This window comes from Meriones unguiculatus, chromosome 4, assembly GCF_030254825.1.
Source record: "Meriones unguiculatus strain TT.TT164.6M chromosome 4, Bangor_MerUng_6.1, whole genome shotgun sequence".
Lineage (NCBI taxonomy): Eukaryota > Metazoa > Chordata > Mammalia > Rodentia > Muridae > Meriones > Meriones unguiculatus.
In genome coordinates, this window is record NC_083352.1 from 22,940,711 (window position 1) to 22,962,255 (window position 21,545).

The following is a 21,545-nucleotide window of genomic DNA, read 5'->3' on the forward strand; positions in this document are numbered from 1 at the left end:
TGACAAGAAGGAAAGTGAACTTGGTGGCATGAGCTCCCTCAGGTTGAAGTACTGGCACAAGTGAAGGGCCCGTGAATTTCCTCTGATTTCCTAAAATAACAGTTGTCACCATTATGACCCTGTGTCAGGTGATGTCCAGAGCACAGCTAATGGAAATGTACAACCTCTAAAACTGAGATAATGACAAATAACTCAAAACAAGTATGACTAGAGGATTTATTCTGTAGTAATTGTCTTACGGTGTTTTGAAATCTGTGACAAACCCTGTGAGGGCCACAGACACCTTGACAGGCAAAGCAGGAATAATTTTGTGCTTCAATCATTGTAGTTGTTATTCTCAGTAAAACAAAGACACTGGATTGATCTTTTTCACTTTCTTTTATTTATTTATTTTTTTGTTTTTCTTCATGATTTTTTTTGTCACCCAAAATGGTTTTAGCATTTGTTTTACATTTTTTATTTTTCATTTTTAGAGACAGGCTTGGTGACAGAATGTAGTCAAAGTTGGCTTTGAACTGATCATTTTTTGTCAACCCCTCAAGCACTGAGAGGACACATATGTTCTACCACAGCCCTAAACTGTCACGATGTCATCCTTGAGAAGCTGAGAAATCTTGCTGAAGTTAATCCTGAAAGTGATTGCAGTTTTATTTCCTGTCAAAGGAAAGATCTAAAATTTACATCTTTATACAAGATAGATACATAAATATGTACTTTATACAAGATAAGTACATAAATATGGCATATACATGACATGGAAAAGGTGAGGTCATCTTTTTCCTGGCTTGATTGTCTTCATCTTCTCAGCCCTCCTTTGCTTACATCAACACTGTCCACTCTGCCCCACAAGGTCCTCTACCTGTGCTGGAAGTTGGGCTGCTCCTTTCACTTTTGCATGAATCTGCACTGATTTTTTTTAAGCACTGTCTTATACATGAGGCATTACAACAGTTCATATCCAAACAAGCCTATGAGGTAAGTGGTTATCTTGCACGTTGTCCATGCACCATTTAGCAATGTTACTTGGTTTAGCACCATATCCCTTTAAAGAAAAATATGGCTGACGAATGCTCCGGCCAGTGTGGATGCTCTCCCGAAGAGCCTGATTTTGTCCTTGGATTTTTGCTGTATGAGCTAGAAGCTACTTACTTGTCGTCCAGAGTCCGTATCTTTACCTATAGCTGTTTGCATATGATGGTTGTTTTGACTCTCTTTTCAAGTTTACATGGGTTCTAGCATGTTCTACACCCATGAAGACATCTCACTGGCCCTTACCACTTTTTAACTAAAATTTAAGATATAAGCCATAATATTCTACTTTAGAGTAGACAGCTCACTAAAATTTTGCAAGATTGGGGAATCACTACCATTAGCCACATCCAGGACATTTTTAGCCTCCTGAAACATAACTCCGTAACTGTTAGCAGTCATTCTCTACTCCCTCCCTCCCATATCCCAGTGATGACTTTATTGGTATGCATATTCTGGGCATTTTATCTCAGGGGAATTATATAACATGTGCCTTTGTCACTGTCTTATTTTACTTTGTATAACATCTTGAAGGTTCATCCATTTTGTAGTGTGCATCAGAATCTCACTTATGGCTGAGGGTATAGCTCAGTATATGTTTAGCCTGGTTAAGGCCACAGGTTCAATTCCCAGCACTAAACATTCTCAGAAAGCAAGACAGAACTAATGAAAAACTTTAATTATGGCTGAGTAAAATCCCATTGTGTGAATCTATCACACATTATTTACTGGGGTAGTTTTTGCCATCATAACAAAATAGCTGGGCCAATTAACTGATAAAGAAAAAAAGGTCTGTTTCATAGTTTTGCAGATTTTAGTGTATGATCTACTGGCCACATTGCATTGGGCCTATGGCACATCACCCAGGGAGTTCATGGCAGAGCAACCGCTTACCTCATAGGCTTGTTTTGATATGAACTGTAACCGCAAAGGCCCACGTGTTAAAGGTGTGGACTCTAACTTGTGGCTAGAAGGTGATTGAACCTTTAGAAGTAAGGCCTTAGTATAAAGTGTTTAGATCAACAGAGGCCTGCATTCAGAGACATTGGAAATCTGGTTGTAGTCATATCTCCTGCTCCTCTGCTTTTGTGAGTCTGTGTGTGTGTGTTTATGTATATATCTGTCTATCCATGGCTCTCTTTCTTCCCAGATGCAGCTTTTTCTGTTTTCTCTCACCATGATCTATTGTCACCACAGCCCCAAAGGCAGAGAACATCTGAGACCATGGGCCTCTTTATCCCAGCAAAGCATCACTGGTTGGCAAAACCTGCATCTCGTGCAGTTTCACTATCTCCCAGCAGGACCACCCAGGGGACCAAGCCTTCGAAATGGGCCTTAGGGTAACATTCGGTTTGTAAGCTGTAGCATTTATCCGTGTTTCTTTTGAACGGATTGCACTGCCTAAGAAGACTGTAGCTGGGAACATTATCCTGTCCAAGTGCTTATATCGCGACAAGAATTTAGTTTTCTTGGCTATATATCTCGGAAGAGAATTGTTGAGTCCTGTTCGACTCTGTGTTAACTCTGTTTGGTTCTCAGAGAAAACTGTCCATGGCAGCTGCACTACTTCATGCAGCACCATGTAGGCATTTCCTATTTTTTTCCCAGTTTCCCCCAAATCCTTGCCAAAAAAAAATTCAGTCTTTTTGTTTCTAGCCATTCTAGTGAATGTGACTTCATAATTCATTCATTTATTCAATCTTTGTGTATTTTGAGTCAGGCCTCATATAGACCAAACTAGCCTTGAACTTCTGACCCTGCTGCCTCCACCTTCCCGGTGCTACGAGTACAGGTCTGTGCCACCACACCCAGTTTCGTGTGGTACTGGGGGATCTAGTCCATTGCCTTGTGTATGCGAGGTTAGTACAGCCTCAACTGAGCTACATTACTATTTAGCCCAGCCTGGCCTGGATCTTCTTGCCTTAGCCTCCCAAATGTTGGTATTATACTCATGTGCCACCATGCCTGATTGTTTTCTCTTGAAAATAATTATTTAAGAGTTTCACATGATTCCCAAGTCAAAACTATGAAAGTAGGAAAGTATGTATAGAGAGGTCTTGCTTTCATTCCTATTCCTTTCATTCTGATATTCCCCTATAGGTATTTTTCATTCATTTGTTGTCTAGACTCCATTTCTACTTTGTTAACATACAAAGAAACGCATATATCTTGCTCTCTATTTTCCCATCTTTCTTACAGGACAGCTACCCTCTGCTCTCTTTACCTATCTGTATGTCCCAGACTCCCATGGCCTCACACAGAGATTGCTGTCTTGGTCCTCAGTGCAGCTGCACCAAGCCCCATTTTGTGGATGCAGTTCCATACAGCTGCATCGTGCGCATGGACCATGAAAATTCAGCCTGTCCTCTGTGTGTGGACACAGGGGTTCAGGATACATTTGTTGCCTGACTAAATTGTGCCAGGCACTAGGAGTAAAGGCACGGCTGGCTCTGGCTTCACGAAACCCAGCAAAAGATCTTACAATAAAGAGCATTCCTTAAGTCCTAAGCACGTCTGGCTCCACTGGACACAAGGGGCACATGTTACAGAGAAGAAACGTCCCACACAGAATGGACACAATAACCTCTTATTGCCTGGCCTCAAGCTGCATCTTGGGCCTTTGTATGGGAGGGTTCCCTTGGAAGTGGTTAACAGTGATTGATCAGGAGTGCCACCAATTGGTCAGAGAAGGGAAAGCAAAAAAAAAAAAAAAAAAAGTCTTAGGATTCTAATGACCAAATTTCTTGGGAAGGAAGAAATCTAAGTTAATGCTGGTTCGGTTGCATAATAGGAGCTAACATCTGTGTGAACTTTGTGCTGATTAGATACTCTTCTCAGCATTTATGTACATCAAACTTAAAAAAAAAATCTTCCAACAGTCTTAAAAGATGGGGGGGACTGTTATTATTTACATGTCTTTTCCGAGACAGAAATCTGAGCCACTGCACTTTTGCAAAAGGTCACAGAAAAAAAAAAAAAAAAGTCAGACAGGCATCACGGATAAGGTAGTTGCCAACAGAGTACTAAGAAGAGCATGCCACGGAGCTGAAGGATGGCTCAGCAGTGCAGAGCGTATCATGGCCAACAGATCTCCAAAGGTCTGGCTTCTACAGGGACCAGGCGCTCACCAGGTACACAGATAGGCGCGTGGACAAAACACTCATTCACAATCACCTCGAGCAATAACGTATTCAGCCTTTCTGAATACCAACTCAAGAAAAGTAGGATTCAAATCGACAAAAACGGATCCTTTAAGGCTCACGTCAGACGGGTAATGTGCCCACGTCGTAACAAGGTTTAATGGGCGGCACATGTCACGCAAAAGCGAGAGTACCCAATCATCACGCTTATGAACCAAAAAAGGATCGGATGGGTGATTACATAGGGGAGAGTCAAGTAAGTCGTCCTAGACTTTCAGAAAGGGTGACTATCGTAATGCAGCTCGATTTAGTTTTTATACAGAAAATATCTTACGATTTAACACTGTTGCTGAGATTTTGTAAGCTTCCTCTTGTTTCTGCCCTAGGAAACGAAATGAGAAACAAAATTATTGCGCGGACGCTTGATTATGCAAATATATTCTCCACAGCTCCACCTTTCTCCTTCTGCAGGGCTCTTTGTTGCTTTTCGGCTGTAAGTCGTGAAAAGAAGCGTTGCGGCTCCACCGGCGGAAGTTAGTTAGGCACTTTACGGCAAGGGCCGGAAGTTGCTGCTGAAATGTGAAAAGCTGCAGGTACCGGGAACGCTGTTGATGTCACGGCTCAGTAGTATATCTTTAAAATTAATTTATTTTGTTTTTGGATCTTCGGAAAGACAAATTTCTCCACATGTTAGGAGTTTGAAGCTCTCGCCATAGCAAGGTCCCTTCTTACACCCGTTTAATCGGATCCCACTCGATATTTCTCTGCACAGTTCGCTCTTTTCACTGTGTATGGTTTTAGTTCCGTTTGTCGGGGGACTCCCAGGGCCGGGGCGATCTTCCTTCTGAGACTCCAGACCCCTCTCTGATTGGTCACCGTCCCCTGGAGGAGCCCAGCACACCCGGGTACGATTAGGAATGAAGCTTGACAGCGCTGAAGAGAAGCCGCGGGACGCTCCTTCCCCGCCCGCAGAGGGTTCTCCCCCTACCCTGGAACAGGCCTTCTCCAAGATTCTGCACGGTCTCAGCCGCCAAGAATCAGGACAGAGCAATACAAGAAATGCAATTCTTGAAGACCTCAGTGTTTTAATAGAAGCCGCCGAATGTGACACATTATTTGAGGGGGGTGGGAGTGGAGAAGCACTCCGGGGGATGCCCGAGATCCTGGGACAGGTGGCGAAAGCCTTGGAGAAGTTCGCAGCCCCACCCAAGGAGAAGGTAGACGGAGGCGATGGGCATTCCGAGGTGCCTGAGAAGGCAAAAGAAGTTGGGGTATTATTTCTTAAGCTGTTGGGGAAGGTTGAAACTGCTAAGAGTTCTCCCGACTGCTCTGCATGGAAGACAGGCCTCCACCACTTGGCAGGACCCATGTATGTTTTTGCCATCACACACAGACTGAAGCAGCCATGGACCAGTCCAGGATCTCAGCGTGTTGCCGGTGAAGTGCTGTCTTTACTGCTTCGAGTTACAGAGTGCAGCTCTGTGGCAGGATTCCTTTGCGGAGAAAATGAAGATGATCGAGGGAGATTTGCTATGGTTTTGGGGCTTCTTAAGCCCCATTTGAATAAGTGAGTACTGCAGTTTTCACTATTATTAAGGGGGTAAGGCTGTCATTATAACAGATCTCTTAAGGCCCAGATAGGGTGTGGTTTGCTAGAAATGAGGTAACCAGATAGAAGCAAATTCGAGATTAGAACTGAAGTCAAACTCCATTTTCTGCACTGAACGACTGCCTTGGGAAATTGTAAATTCTGTCCAACTTGTATGGAATCAAGTAGCCTATGCTAATTACCCATTGGTATTAGGCAAGGGTCCAATTTTTCAGCTTGTGTTTAAATACAGGGACTTCTAACTTGTTCATAATTATTAGGTAAGGGTGATTATCCTATAAGGAAGTAATACTTGGCATAAAATAATGAAAATGCTTTGTAATAAGTAGATTAAACTAGATTGCTATCAGCTAAAGCACTTGTTGAGAGTTTGTTTTGATTATTTTCAAAACAGGATTTCTCTGTGTATAGCCCTGGCTGCCCTGGATATCAGTTTGTAGACAAGGCTAGCCAGGAACTCAAGAGATCTGCCTGCCTCTGCCTCCCAAATGCTGAGATCAAAGTTTTAACTTGCTACTTTCAGTGTTTTGTTTTCAGCCAGGTTTTAATTTTTATTTATCTGTTTTTATTTTATTTATTTATTTTTGAGATATACAACCTTAGTTGCCTGGAACTAACAGAGGTTTGCCTGTCCCAGGCAGTTTTTTAAACAGACTATATTATTGTTAATTATGTATAGGTCTGCATGAGGGTGCAGAAGCCTGAAGAGGCTAGAGGCATCTGATCCCTTGGAGCTGGCCTTACATATGATTGTGAGCTACTTGACACGGTTGTTACAATCTCAGTGTGGATCCTTTGGAGGAGCACAGGAGTGCTCTTCACCATTCTTCTCTCCAATCCCTTCAGGAAGGTTTTCATGTAGCCAAGGATGATGGCCCTGAATTGCATCCAAGTGCTGAGCTTACACTTGTGCCCCACAGGCATGCCTCACTGTGCCTGGTGTATGCAGTGCCGTGGCTTGAGCCAGGCAGGGTGTTGTGCATGTTAGGCAAGCACCTTTCCGACTGAGCTAGACGCCAGTCTTCTGGCACCGGATGATGAGATGAAATAATCCCGGAGTTAAAAGGCTTTGAAACTAGTGCCTCTTTCTTTTTTTAAAGACACACTTATGTTTTAGGCTGGCTTTGAACTATGTAATCCATATTCTGGCCTCAACCATGAGAGATCTCCTGCCTCAGCTTCCTCAAAGCTTAGATTACAGAGGTGCGGCACTGTGCCGAGTTTATTGTCTCTATTGTTCTGAGTAGGACCAGGTCAGATAGCATCTATAGATCTTGTTTAATCATTTGCAATTAAAGGCAGTATACTTATTACACAGTTATTATTTTGATGATGTTGAGTCAGATGTTTAAGTCCTTTTATAAACTATAAGTTTCTGCTCATGTGCTGATTTATTTATTCCTCTGACACTGTAGTGATAAGGCACCTTTACTCTCTTCTCATAATATTTTACATCATCCACCAACATGGCCACCACTGACCCCACAGGTCTTTTACATAGCTGTAGTTATGAATGGCTGCTATAGTACCCAGAGCTGGGGCAATTGCTACATGTGTATAGTATAAGTTATGTAAATTATTTTAATTTAAATCTTAAAACATTATTTGGAAAAAAATCAAGAGTCACATAGGAGATAAACATACATTCATGCATATATATGTATAAAATCTGTTAAAAAAATCTTGTTAAGCTTGAATGGTTTTCTTTGCTAATGCCATGTCATTTTACTTAGTGTGGTTTTCATGTGTTCTTTCAGGGAATCCTGGAAGAATAATCCTGCTATCAAACATATTTTCTCATGGACTCTCCAACAAGTCACTCAGCCCTGGCTGAACCAACATCTAGAAAAGATACTTCCTCCATCTTTGCTCATCTCAGATGACTATCAAACTGAGAATAAAATCCTGGGTGTACAGTGCCTCCATCACATTGTGATTAATGTGGTAAGCAGCCTTAGCTCTGGCCTGTATTGACAGGGTAGACTAAGTCACTCATGGCTGATCTTCATTTCTGATCTATTTCTGCTTTATGCTTATGTCTTTATAAGTAGACTTTATTTTCATTTAATTCACTTATTTATATTTTTTCTCCACATATATATTTTTCTGTCCCAACATGGTATAAATGGTATCCTATTGGTAATTTAATAAATAAAAGGGAAATTTTAGAAGAAACAAGATCATGCTTTATTACAAAAAAAAAATCTGAACAAAGCAAAAACAAACCTATGTAATTATCCACACATATACATAATCTATAACATATATATCACATATATATATGTGTGTGTGTGTGTGTGTATGTATGTATGTATAGTGGCAGGTAACTTTCAAGTTTAAAAAAAAAAAAAGCAGAACCCAGAAGAGGTATTACCAAAATGTACAAAGTGTTAACTTTTGTATTATGGACATTTTTAAATGCTTGCAGAAGTAGAGTGGTTTACTGAATATTTGTGTGCTCATATCTAATTAAAAATTGTTGACATTTTGCCACTTTTGAGAAACTTCTAATGGGCTAATCTGTGTTTGCAGCCAGCTGCTGATTTGGTGCAGTACAACAGAGCCCAGGTCTTATACCACGCCCTCTTCAATCACCTGTATATGCCAGAGCACCACCTCATTCAGGTATGGTCAGATTTACTCCCAAGTGTCTGGGCTCTGGTGTGAGGAGTAGGAGGTGGTATCGTGTCAGCAGGAGCAGTTTAGAGCAGTTTTCCCCATGGAAAATGAGTACCTGAAAGCTGCTGCCCAGCTGAAAGTGTCACGTGTGAAGCAGGTATCCACTCCTGAGCATCCACAGAGTAGCCCAGGTTTTATCTGCATGTGTGTCAATTTCATACCACTTGGGGGTTGGTCTGTTTTTATTAGATTAAATGTTCTTCCTCTGTGATGCTCCACATCAACACACGTATTTAAAATCCTTTGTATATAGATACTTATTGTCATTCCCCCAGCCAACAGGCAGTAACTAATCATACGTGTCTGTGAAGCTCCTTGGAAGATGTTAATGTAAATATGACTGGACATATATATCTCTGTATACAACACACCAATAGCTGTATCACAAGAGGTGTAGTGCATAACCAGCAGTAATAGGAAACTAGTGAGGTGGAGGGTGGCTTTAGGAAGCTGAGGGAGTGATAGGATGAATGCTTAGAAAGCTCTAAGTAGACACATTTTGCTTTTCTTTGTGCTGTATTGAATACCATCCCTCATACACGCAAGGCAAATGCATACAGTGCATACAGTGGTTTTGTTTTTTGTGACAGGGTCTAATTCTAGCCTGGTCTGACCTGGAACTTGCAGTGATCCTAGCTACCAAGTGCTGGGATGGAGGATGCATGGCACTATGTCCAGCAGCTCCTCTTTCTCTTTTGTGCTTTCAGTACCTGTAATATTTTGGGTACTGAGAATCAGTTATTATGAGATAGAAAATATATTAACTTGGTAGAGAAAGGATTTTAAAAATCAAACATCCAGAAAAGCCTGAAATACCCAGAGTTCTAAATGGGAATGCTTAGACACTGTAACTTCAGGTAAAGAAGTTTGGACCATGCCAGGCACAGTTTGTGTATGCCTGTAATCCCAACACTCAGAGAGGCAGAGACAGGTGTATTGCTGCAAGTTTGAGGCGAGCCTGGTCTACAAAGAGATTCTAGGACAGCCAAGGCTACACAGAACAATCCTGTCTCGAAAAACCAAAATTAAAAAAAAAAAAGGTTTGGACCATCTTAGCATCTTAGATTCTGTGGAGCAGTTAGTTTCATGTAAAGTGCCCATAACTGTCATGTGTCTAATGTGTCTAAGGGATAGACCTAGATTCCTAAACTTTGGTTAATATCTAAGCTTGGCCATTCTCTCCATTTCACAAGTTAGTATAACAGTTCAGGAGAGGAAGTTTGAAAATTTGCAACAACATATACTCTGTAGTTACTTACAGATACCTTGTTAGATTTCTGTGATGTGCCTTGGGGACAGTGGATTAATGAAGATCTTAGAAGTCAGGAATTTTGTGACTGCAAATGAATGAACTATGGTTTCTTTTCATTTATTTTTTCCCTAGGCTGTGCTCCTATGCCTCCTAGATTTATTCCCTGTCCTAGAGAAAGCCCTGCACTGGAAGGGAGATGCTGCTCGAGCCACTACACACTGTCACGAGGTACTCCAACTGATCCTCACTCACATGGAGCCAGAGCACCGGCTTCTTTTACGTAGGACTTATGCCAGCAACCTGCCAGCTTTTGTGAAGAAGTGAGTGGCTGGGCTCCTGCACTGATCATATGCCCATGGTCAACTTCTTAGCATCACATTTTCTCCTGTTTTTAGGTTGGGGATCCTTACTGTCCGGCACTTGAAGAAGCTGGAACGAGTTATCCTAGGTTATCTGGAGGTTTATGATGGACCAGAAGAGGAAACTAGGTTGAAGATACTGGAAACCCTGAAACTTGTCATGCAGTATACTTGGCCCAGGTATAGCATCCAAGCGGACAGATGTGCTAAGAAAACAAAAACAAAACAAAAAAGGGTAACTTTCTCTTTAGAACTTGCCTAGATAAAAATATTCAGGACATATAATCCTTTTCACTTTCTTCATTTCTAGGATATACAGCTACTTCAGATGTTCATATTTGAACCCTTTTCATCAGCCAGTTGTTTTAGGTTCTGTCATGATTAAATCACTTTCTTTCTTAAAAGTTTTAAGGCTGGGCACTGTGGTACAACCCTTTAATTCCAGCACTCAGGAGACAGTCAGGCCGATCTTTGTAGGTTTGAGGCCAGTCTGTGCCAGTCATGGCTACCTGGACCTTGTCTCAGAAAGAGAAACAGAGACAGGAGGGGCGGGAGGGAGAGGTGGGAAGGTGAAGTTAGGCAAGCAAAAACCTACACAGAACAGATTGCATGGTCATGTAAGTTGTGAAACCTTGCAGATTGTCTTGCTTTTCTATTGTTGTGATAAGATGCCTTGACAGGGTATAGAGTTGAGCCTTATCACTGCTCCTCCCCAGAAAGGCTACTTAGAAGTGTTTCAATAGGCATGTTTGCCTGTGTTCATCCTAGGTCCTCAGTCTAGTTGAGAATGGAGTGCTTCAAGCCACATCATTCAACATTTGCAGAAGATTAGATATCTTATTTAGAAGATACTCCATATATGGCTTGAAGGTGTCAGGAGTAAACTAGAACCTGAACTGCCTAGTCACCTAACAGCTTTCTTACATGAATGGAAGGGTTAATTTAGCCAGAAAATCCAGAGTCCCAACAGTCTATTTTGGAATGTATTCTTATAAATATACCAGGAAGCAAGAAACTCTCCAATGACAATCATACTCATATTTGTAATTGCATTTCTATACCTATTGTATGTCCCCACTAAACTACAGAAGACCACATCTATTATGTACTCCTGAATCACTGAGTACCTGCAGTTAGATACATAGGTATTTAGAGAATTAAATTAGGTCAAACTAATTCTATATTGGGCCTTTACAGGGTAAAGATTCCAAGAAGAGAATGTAGGGAGGTTAGGGCAGAAGCCTGTATGTGATTTCTCTGAAGAGGCAGAGCATGGGAAGTGGTGAACACAGCAGACTGTAGTAAATGGTTAGAGAAGCCACAGGGAAAAACACTCAACACTTTTGCGGTGGTGGGATGGAAATGAAGCAGAGCCTGTGACTGAATTCTTACTGACTCTTAAGCACTACCACTCAACCTTATTTCTCCTTGTGCTGTACAGTAAGCTCAAGTTGTAGATCCTCCTGCCTCCATGCCCTAACTGAGGGGATTATAAGCACTACCCATCACCTGCAGCCTCACTTTATTCTTAATGTCTAGGCATACATTTACCTGACTGTGGGCCAGCTACAAATTTCTGCTCAGAACAGATTTCTGCCTTAAACAGGAAAGATCTTGGCTCACCTCATTCTCAGCCCATGCTGAGGAAGTTTACTTGAACAGGATTAAGCTTTGGCAGGAAACCAAGGTGGGTTTTCTGGGCTTTTGTTGTTTTTGAGACAGGATCTTGCTGCTCACAGATATGCACCTGTCTCTGCTTCCTGACTTGCAAAGTGTTCTTGAACAACCCAGTGTGTATACAGAGTGCTATAGAAATAACAGAAACTTTGAGGCTATAATCTAGTTTATCTTCCGTCCCGTTTTCAGCTCTGCCATAGCAAACATCTGACTTAAGTTTTCCCATGTCTGGACCAAGTTTAATAGTACAGTTTGGGACATGAAGTTTTTCTTTCCAATTCCAGAATTTCCTGCAGAGTTGTGGTGTTATTGAAAGCTCTCCTGAAACTGATATGTGATGTTGCACGGGACACAAGCCTTACAACTGAGGCCACTAAGAGTGCCTTGCTCCAGGAAGCCACAGACTGTCTGATTCTCCTGGATCACTGTTCTCAGGGGCGAGTTAAGGTAAGGCAAGAATCTGCAAGTTGGTTTCAGGTGGCCTTGTTCCTAGGTAACACCAGTGAGTTGACTACACGTATGCCCAGCCAAGTTTGGACATGAACGTGGAGGGTTTTAGGTCCCTACCTTGGTTCTCTGTAGTCTTGGATTGTTTGTTCAGTGCCTTATCCTACCCATTTTTGGTGCTCAGGCTGAACTCTTTTAATGCTATTCAAAACCATGTAGAACAAAGAGGATCAGATGTTACTGGCTTTCAGAAAATGCCACCAATAAAAAATTAACTTCTGTTGAGATGGACAGGACACCTTCTGTCAGTGAGGCACCTCAAAGTTCTAGACTTAGAAATAATGAGGCTGAACACTAACTACCATGGAGTAATATGGTAACTGAGATACCCGAGTTTGCCTATGGTATAAGGGGCACCGCTTAGAAGTTTGTCTATATTCTTGTGTGTGCTTGTACAAGTAAGGGCAATGGAGGATGTCATTCCTTAAGCATGGTCCCCACTTTTTCTTTTAGATACATAGATCTGTCACTGGCAAGGAACTCTTCAAGCAGGCTTGGCTGGCTGGCTAGTAGCAGGCCAAAAAAACCCTGAGGATCTCCTTCTCCCCTGTACTGAGATTACTGGCATAGGTTCTCACTGATGACATGAGTTTTTAAAACATGGGATTAAACTCAGGTCCTCATGCTCATCCCACTGAGCTATCCCCCCAGTTTCCATTAACCAACAGGAAAGTTTTTCTTTAGTTTCATAGTCCACAAAATTCTCAAGACCATAGCTTATGGTATATTTACATGTAATTAGACCATCTCATTTTTACAGTAAGAAATCATCAATGTAAAGTTTAAAGGAGCAGTAGAAGAAATTTATGCCCCAAAACATAATAGAACTAAAGTATTATTTGTTCTTTTTCAGTTTATTCAAACACTGTGGCTCCTTTTGCTTGGGCAGTTTTCCAGCTGGGCAGGTTCTTCAGAGCCAGGGGACTTGTGGGCATGACTTACAGGGGTTTTTAAGTAACACCTGTTCTAATGCGGCACTCTCTCCTAGTGCCATGCAGTCTCTCATTTTTTGAGTATATGAAAAAAGAGTAAGGCAGTAGGTTTTACAAAAAAATCAATGCCTGTTTGGTTTTGTGTTTCAGGTTCTTCTGGCTAAGATTGTCCTGTCCTGTGAAGACAGCACAGTGGTGAGCTGCATTAGGCAAGTGCAGCAGGGCTCTGCAGATGCTCCCTGCCATGTCACTTAAGATGACTGGCCAGCAGGAAAGGATGCTTTCTATCCCAGATCATGATGGAGATATATACATAAAAATCTATTTTTGTACTAAACATTTTAAGTTGGAACTTTTGTCTCCTCCAGTTTATCCTCATAAGAGAAACTGAACAAGAAAAAAAAAATTGAAATGCCTTTCTAATTAGAAATTGGAAGGGGACAATTTGGTATTTGTAATTTAGAAATATTTAGAGCCACAGTGTCATTCCCAGCTCCAGGAACTCATCTGTTAGGTTCCTTGGGCTCAAGCTCTTCCAGCACATGTTATAAAAATACTCTTTACAATTTCCACTCCAGATTTTTTGCTCCACTGAAGTGACATAAATATTAACAATATAAATACTGTATGAAATATAACACAGGAGAGCACAGTTGGAAGTGTTGACTGTTTCAGGATAAACATGTGATGGGAACTCATGTTGTTTTGGCTTTGGCCATGGGCTCTGTCTCTTGCTCATACTCTATTTCCACATAGGCCCGTTTTTTCCGTAAAGGTCCTTTCAAGGGTGCTTTGCCTTTGTGTTTGGCCTTAACTTCTTCTTCACTGGAGGATTCAGCATCCTGGTCTTCGTCACTGTCGGCATCCAGTTTATCCATATCCTAATATGTGGAGACAGAAGGTCAGATAGGGAAATTGCGAAGGCTTCTCCAAACTCCCTTCACTGCTCAGGCAGTTCAGAACAGACCATAGAGTCTGTGTGCTTGCTGTGTTCAGATCTTCCCTGCTCCACTATCACCCTTTGTTGCAGGCCACAAGACATTCTTTATCCCACAGCTCACCTCAAAGTCACTCAGGTCACTCTCCTCTATGTCATCTTCTACAAACTCTCTTTTTCCCACATCCTAAAATAAAACAAAGCTACTGGGTTAGAAAAAAAGACAAAAGACAAGATCCAGCTTAGACATCTGGTTTTACCTTTTTTCATAAATGAATCAGTCAATATACACAGCCACCAAAATCTTCTACTCTCAAGTTTAACATTTATAAATCAAAAAGAAAAAATTAGGGATATAAAAGTCAACACAAAGTTTGTTGACGGAGCCCTGCTACACCAAAATCAATCATCACATTATATAAAAGGGGTATGAAATACCATGAGAACGTGTCATCCTGTAGGTTACTGTGTTTCCAAACAGAACAAACCACACTCACCTCTTCATCTTCCTCCTCATCCTCTTCTTCATCTTCAGAGTCACTCTCTGCTTCCTGTTTCTCTAGGGCCTTGTCGAAGGCATGGATGGGGAAGTTGTAGATATCGCCATACTGAAGAACAAACATAGACCACCTTTAGCTGTACTTGAGATCACACTTTTCAAAGTCCCTCTGCTCTACAAGCACATTATTTATTATTGGGAAACAAATACGAAAACTGAGGAACAGTATTTCCATACAGTTTTCCAGCCTAGGTACAATGTTTTTGACATTTAACAGACAGTAGTTGATATTAAGTAGGTAGCTTCTACAGAGAGAAGTCATTACAAAATTACTAGTTTATGAAACCACATGAATTGGGGCAAATCTAATTTTGCTTAGAAGGGGAAATAACACATTTTAATCACCTTTCTATCTAAATGACAAAAAGCTGAGAAGCAATAGTAACATTTTTAAAAAGTAGACCTAAAAAAAAAAACCCGCTCATTTTAAAGAAGGCTTAAAAAATTAGAGAAATACAAAGAAGCAATAACCTGCCATGTTGACAGAAACCTATAAACCAATACATGGGAGGTTGGAGACAGGAGGATCAAGAATTCACTCATATTTTGCTACACAGTGAATGAGGCCACTCTGGGATATCATGAGATGTGGTCTCAAAACCAGAGGGAGAGGAGATGGTGCCAAAGTGAAGTGCTAAGTGAATGTTTACTGTTGACATGGGCACGGCCATGCCAAGGACCCCAGAGCCTTAAATCCATGGAGAAATGGCAAGGCCCTCTCCCCAGGGTGTGGCTCAGAGAGGTATGGCAAAGCCACCCCCAGGTCTGAGTGCAAATGTTGACTCTGTGCAGAAAATGTCTAGCATACCTCTGCCTCCCTCAGTATTTATGGGGAGGCTATAATATTTATAGCTACTGAGATTAGCTAGCTGTCTCCTTGATCCAGCTGTATACCATAAATCCTGCCTTCCATGTACCTATAACCCTACTCCCTTTTTCAGCTGTATGCAATAATCTGCCTCCCCATTCAACTCCATATAATAAACATGCTGAACTTCTAAGGTACTACTGTCTTTTTAGTCCCTTACAGTCCTGAGTCAGGTCTGTCCCTGGAGGCTGTGCAGAGACAGGAGAAAAACAAAAACAAAAAACTTCTATGACTTTGATGATGTTTTTATACAGAACTGTTGAACTTGGAAACATCAAATGGAAATAATAGTAAATGGGGAAAGTCTCATCAGGAAGATAGCCCTACATAAATTTGTTTTAGACCATAGACAAATTGGGGTGGAAAGGCTATTTGTGACATGTTTAAAAATAAATACATTTTCCATATTTCTTAGCTGCTCTGCTACTTAAGAAAAGACGTCCCAAAACTACTAGCTTTCTTACCGTATCTTGTTTCAGTCTCTCCAGTAATTCCTTCTCAATAGCATTGTCCAGCTGGGCAGCTATTAATGCTTTTTCCTATAAGAAAAAGAGCAAATCCATTACTCCATTAGGACTCATTTCTAGCCTGTACTAATGTAATTACCAATTTTTAATAACAGTATGATGTGGTTATTTCCTGCTTGCTTCCACTGAGGCTTTTTACCTTTCTATCCAGATATATTTCTTCTTTCTCTTGCAAAACCTCTTGGGAACCTTTTCTTACAGTTTTAGCAACAGCATTCTGAATTTCAAACAAGCCCTTGATATACTATACATACCTGCCTACATTTAAGAATAACAGATGGGCTGAGGGAGATGGCTCAGTTGGTGAAATGCTTGACTTGCAAATATAAAGACCCGAGTCTGGATTTCCAGAACCTATGCAGAACACCAGGCATGGTGGACACACCTGTTACCATGCCAGTAGCAAAAGAGGAGGCAGAGATAGGTAGTTCCTTGCAAGCTTGTGGGAAAGACTGGCCTACAGAATTCAAGCCCACTAAAAGATCTTCTCTCAAATAAAAAGTAGGAGGAGCCTGAGGACTGTCATCCAAGGCTGTCCTCCGGCTTCCACATGCACACTATGCCATTTAGTGTGTACCAGATACACACTAAATAAACGCAGAAGTTTCAGAAAGTACTTTAGGCGAGAAGAGGAAGCCTCTGAATTCACAAGGAAAACTGTTCTTATTCTGAAATGTTTGCAGGAACACCTGTTTAATAGTTAGGGAATATGGAAACTCACTAGCCGGGCTTATTAAACAAAAATGGGTGCATAATTCAAGTAGAACAAAAATTTAGTGAATGGGGTCTCTAATCAAACAGCCTGTGTATGACAAAAGGAGGTAAACTCCATATGGTGAAAGGGAGGGAAAAGCAAATGCCAAGAATGAAGGAAAACTGGAACTTGTCAGGAACAGGTGATTCTCAAGTGTGGGTCTTGAGGACCAGAGAAACTTGGGTCAACTCTGAAAGTCAACTCTCAGACAGAAAGACAGACTACCCTCAGGACAGAAATTGAAAATTCTGGAACAGGTCATTTTTGTCACACACATCACTACCACAATCCTTTACTTTAGTAACAAATTCACCACTTTCCTTCACGGTGGCTTAGAGATCAAGGTGTGTCTATTTTTTTTTTTTAAACAATGTCACAATCAAAACCATAAAATTTTCTAAATAGCATAACCAAAATAAGCACAGACTACTTAAACTGTCTAAATTCTGCTGAAGGTAACGTATGAGACAGGCAATGTCAAAAAATCTGCTATGGTCTGCCCTGAAGAATTTTAGATGCAGAGTTGTCTAAGATACTTTCTTTTTATTATACCCGAACACATTAGAGTATCTATTTTTAGCCTTCAATGAAAATCATAATAATCTGAAGATACAAAAGAGATCACCTATCACTGGACATACCATTGATGACTCACTGTTATGAATCTCATGCATACAACTCCTTTCTCACATGAAAACATAGAAGCTATGTAAATATTAGAACAGTATGTTACCTCTCTTCGTTTTTCCCGCCGTTCAACCTTCTTACTCAAAGGAACAAGTTTCTTCCTAGCAGAAATCAGTTACATTATTAGAAAACTCAAGTTTACTTTTCAAGAGATAGGAATGAGAATTGACTTTGTGCAGCTTAGCTCCATAGAGTATATCCATTTCTAGATATTGAGGCTGTTAGTGTAGCTCAGTGACAGAACATTTGCCCGGCATATGCAAGGCTCTAGGTCTGATCAGCAGGTGCACATGTGCACGATGGCTCACACACTTTACTACACTTTGACGGTATGAAAAGTCAGAAGCCCAGGTAATAGCTCACATCAGTAACTCAGCATTGAGGCTGAGGCAGAAGGATCAGTGAGCTGGAAGCTACATAGTCAGTTCCAGGCCAGCCTGGACTACACGGTGAGATGCTGTCTTAACCCTGTACCAAAAGTCAGATATTTTGATGTGTATTTTTCTAATTTATTAGTTTATGTGTTTTATGTATATGAGTATGAGGGCATCAGATCCCATTACAAATGGCTGTGAGCCACTTTTTGTTTAGGTTCATTACAATAAGATTAATGCTTCAATGAGCTAAGAAAAAAAAAGTTCACATTATCTTTAACATTCCCTGCTGATCTCAATGAAAAAGCCTTTATCCTCACACTCCTTTGGAAGGTATTCTAGTAGGCCTGTGGATTTCACATTATTAAGGTACTTTTCAATTACTCAGAGTGTAGTTCATAATCCTGTTAATCACATTTTCAGATCATTTTGAAATCTTTAATTTCAGCTTTTCTCAGGAACCTACACAGATAAATTTCCAGTTAGGCAAGGTCATCACATATTCTGCTTTAAAATCCTGCAAAACCACTGGACATGTCTGTAACCCTAAGTTTTTTCTTGGCATGTCACAAAAGATTAGTCCCAGTTGAATTTAATAGAAAATACTGTACCACGGTCTAGGAAAAGAAATAGACTGAAAGTGAGTAAAAGAATGACACCAGTCCTTACCGTCGCTTCAACGTAAGCTTCCTAACTCGAATCAGGTACTGGGTTATCTTGGTAAATCTCTGCTTACATTTGTGTCGAATGAAGCGGGGCCAGTAAATTAAGTTTTCATCTATTTGTTCCAGTGCTTTCTCATAGTTTTTACTAAGCCGAACCTGTGGAACAGAAAAGAGAAACTTGATGGTGAAGGGTAAATCACGTTAGGTCATCATTGTCAGTACCTATTGTGCCTAATAAAGATGGCTTCCAACTCTAGAGGTGGCCTAAGAAGGGGGAAGCATATGGCATTTTTTGTTCTTGACCAATGGGCACTGCAGTTTTCTCACTGAGTCTTACCCGTTCCCAGAGGCGCCGAGGGAAAGCTGCTCGCTCTATAACCTTCATGTACAGGTAGCACTGTCCTGAAGAGAAGTTGAACATCTTTATCATTATTTACAGAGACTAGAAACATTCTTTTATCAACCATTGTGGAGTTTTCGTACCTTTCTCTTCTTTAATGGTAGCATACTGACTATTTGCCAGGGGACAAGATGACCGATTACACAGCCCAGTCAGACTATATTCATTTCTGCAAAAGCCCTGAGTCTTTGTTCTAGGATGCAAGGAAAGAAATGTTTACAAACAATGGGGCAACTAACTAAACACATTTTAGTCTAGGCTGCAATATACTCACCTTATTTTGAAAGAACAAAATTGTCTGTTTCCTAGTGTATTCCAGATAACCTGCAAGACAAAGGGAAAGTCCTTTTGCTCTGGTCTCAAAGATGCTGTTTAATAGAAAAAGAGATAATCTCCTGCTGCCAATGGATGAATTCTTGTCCAGCACCTGCAAAGCCCTCACTTTAGTCTCCAGCGCCACCAAAATACCAACACAAATAATAATGAGTACATCATAGCATAGCAGTGCCTCAATGAGGAAAGGGCCTTTAGAATCAAAAAAAAGTAGCTGTCTTTTAATAGGCCTGATTTGTTTCCTTTACACAGTAACATACTCTTGTTAAAACAAACAAACAAACAAAAACAAAAACAAAAACAAAACAAAACAAAAAACCAAAAGGGCTGGAGAGATGGCTCAAAGGTTAAGAACACTGACTGTTCTTCCAAAGGTCCTCAGTTCAATTCCCAGCAACCACATGGTGGCTCATAACCATCTGCAGTGAGATATGGTCCCTCTTCTGGTGTGCAGGCAGAACATTGTATAAATAGTAAATAAAAAAAATCTTAAAAAACAAAATACTAAATGCAAAGGTAATGACCATACCTATTACTCAGCAATAGAATATAATTAATAGTTGATAAATGTTTTCCCAGATTTTTTCCAATACACACATCCATTCTAACGTTTGCAGTATGCCCTTGGGTGCAGTGTTACCAAGTAACTTTTCTTTTTCACAGGTGTTCATTATCCACTGTCAAAGACTGCACAGTACCAGATACTTAGACAGACATACCACAACTGTATTACATTCTACTACCTCTCACCAATTAATGTGTTCTTTACACTAAAGCAAAGGCACTAGCATCTCTAAGCCCTGACATCATAAAGACTCAGGTGTTTGTTGGATGAAAGTACAGTCCTTGGAGCACTGTATCTAGTTAGGAGGAAAGTATATAAATGAGGCATCGACAAGTTGTAGTCTCTTTAAGAGCTATTTAGGAATATATGAGTACATAAAGTTCTTTAGCTGGACTGACTACTCTAGAGCAACTGAAGGAAAAAAAAATGAAGAAGGATCAAAGACTTAAAACACATGTTGGGGATTTAATATGGGTATCTGGTGGGGGTGATAGGAGACAAGAAGAAATGAAACGGTTAAGTAGGGTTATCATTCAGGCTTGTGGCTTTTAAACATTTGGTCAGAGCTCTTTCCTGGTCACCGGATTTGTCTGTGCATCTAGTTGCCCATTTGCATCTCTATAAAATGATCCCAAATGCAGCCCTCAGCCTCACACCCCTCTAAAAAAGATACAAGATTCTCCCCATTACCCACTAAAAACCGCAAGAGCCTATCTTACCTTGCCCTGGCAAGCATATCAAATTCATCATCTCTCCTTCCTCCCTCTTGATTCCTGTAACAAGTCCCATTGGTGCCCTCTAGTCTCCTCCTTTACCATCTCCAATCTCTGTACTTTTACTATTCCTACCTTCCTTCAAGTGGCTGGCTCATTCCTGATTTTTTTTTTTTTTTGGTCATTATTCAAATGTTTGAATGGCCTATCTGCAGTGGTTCCACTTCAATCTTTTTTTCTCCACTACTCCTCTTTCCTAGTACTGTTTACCGTGCAAACGCTTTGTCTGTTTATCCTCTATCTCTAGAGTGCTGATGAGAGCACAAGGTGTTTTGTTTTCTTGTCTTGACTCGTTAACTACCAATTACCACAGTGCCTACACACTGTTGAATTGTTAAGTACTTACAACTCCTGTAAACTGACAAACGATACTTTCGAAATGACGACTCAAGCTGACAGTACAGCAAGGTAAAGAAAAGCGTAACAGAGGAAAAGTAGACTGAAAAGTATCGTTCACGGATGAGCCGGATCCTTAAACATGAATTCTAAACTTCACACCTCTCCCGCCTTCCAAGACCCGGGACAATTGCCGTTCAGAAGGCAATTGGCACCAGGAACTAAAAAAGCCGATCCGGTGGACTGAGCTGGGGTGTCCTGGCCTCTTAACTGCACTGGGGCGCTGGAATAAACTCCATTGGAACCCACTTTTTGAAATCGGGGTTCCTGGACGTCTCGCAATCTGCCAGCTGAGTATGCGGCCCTGATCCTACATGAGCGAAATGCTGCACAAACCCCGGGGACGCCAGAGCAACAAGAGGCAACTCACATCGTCCGACTGCATGGTGACGGCCGGTCAGCACGCCGCGTTACACACGACCAGGGACGCAGACAGGCTCTTTCCGGAGAGCCGCTTCCGGAGAGCCTGGGCTAACCTATCGCGAGAAAGTCTCAATCTCGCGGAAGCCCGTGACGTCTGCTG

General features: G+C 41.1%; 2 protein-coding genes and 1 non-coding gene across 3 annotated transcripts; 1 reads left to right on the top strand and 2 right to left on the bottom strand.

Moving 5' to 3' along the window:
• Positions 1-4,290: 4,290 nt before the first annotated feature.
• On the bottom strand, positions 4,291-4,395 carry LOC132653892 (small nucleolar RNA U13). The gene has a single exon (XR_009591717.1). It is a non-coding gene; the product is annotated as a small nucleolar RNA U13 (small nucleolar RNA).
• Positions 4,396-4,455: 60 nt separating this feature from the next.
• Positions 4,456-13,536, top strand: Tti2 (TELO2 interacting protein 2). The gene is made up of 7 exons (XM_021639218.2): positions 4,456-5,736; positions 7,536-7,722; positions 8,311-8,403; positions 9,842-10,029; positions 10,105-10,248; positions 12,030-12,192; positions 13,335-13,536. The coding sequence occupies exons 1-7, from the start codon at positions 5,087-5,089 to the stop codon at positions 13,437-13,439; spliced, it is 1,530 nt and encodes a 509-aa protein (XP_021494893.1). The 5' UTR covers positions 4,456-5,086; the 3' UTR covers positions 13,440-13,536.
• Positions 12,954-21,539, bottom strand: Mak16 (MAK16 homolog). Its single transcript, XM_021639219.2, has 10 exons — positions 21,393-21,539; positions 19,230-19,279; positions 19,039-19,148; positions 18,893-18,957; positions 18,560-18,711; positions 17,563-17,617; positions 16,013-16,087; positions 14,619-14,729; positions 14,246-14,308; positions 12,954-14,065 (listed from the first exon to the last, which is right to left on the bottom strand). The coding sequence occupies exons 1-10, from the start codon at positions 21,405-21,407 to the stop codon at positions 13,880-13,882; spliced, it is 882 nt and encodes a 293-aa protein (XP_021494894.1). The 5' UTR covers positions 21,408-21,539; the 3' UTR covers positions 12,954-13,879.
• Between the last annotated feature and the right edge of the window lie 6 nt (positions 21,540-21,545).

Excerpts from the sequence above, each read along its gene's own strand:
- Tti2 (XM_021639218.2), top strand. The coding sequence starts at position 5,087 with ATGAAGCTTGACAGCGCTGAAGAGAAGCCGCGGGACGCTCCTTCCCCG. Across the intron at positions 5,737-7,535 it reads CTTAAGCCCCATTTGAATAA|GGAATCCTGGAAGAATAATC; the intron begins GTGAGTACTGCA and ends GTGTTCTTTCAG. Across the intron at positions 10,249-12,029 it reads ATGCAGTATACTTGGCCCAG|AATTTCCTGCAGAGTTGTGG; the intron begins GTATAGCATCCA and ends TTCCAATTCCAG.
- Mak16 (XM_021639219.2), bottom strand. Across the intron at positions 19,149-19,229 it reads TTTTGTTCTTTCAAAATAAG|AACAAAGACTCAGGGCTTTT; the intron begins GTGAGTATATTG and ends CTTGCATCCTAG. Across the intron at positions 18,712-18,892 it reads CTCGGCGCCTCTGGGAACGG|GTTCGGCTTAGTAAAAACTA; the intron begins GTAAGACTCAGT and ends TCTGTTCCACAG.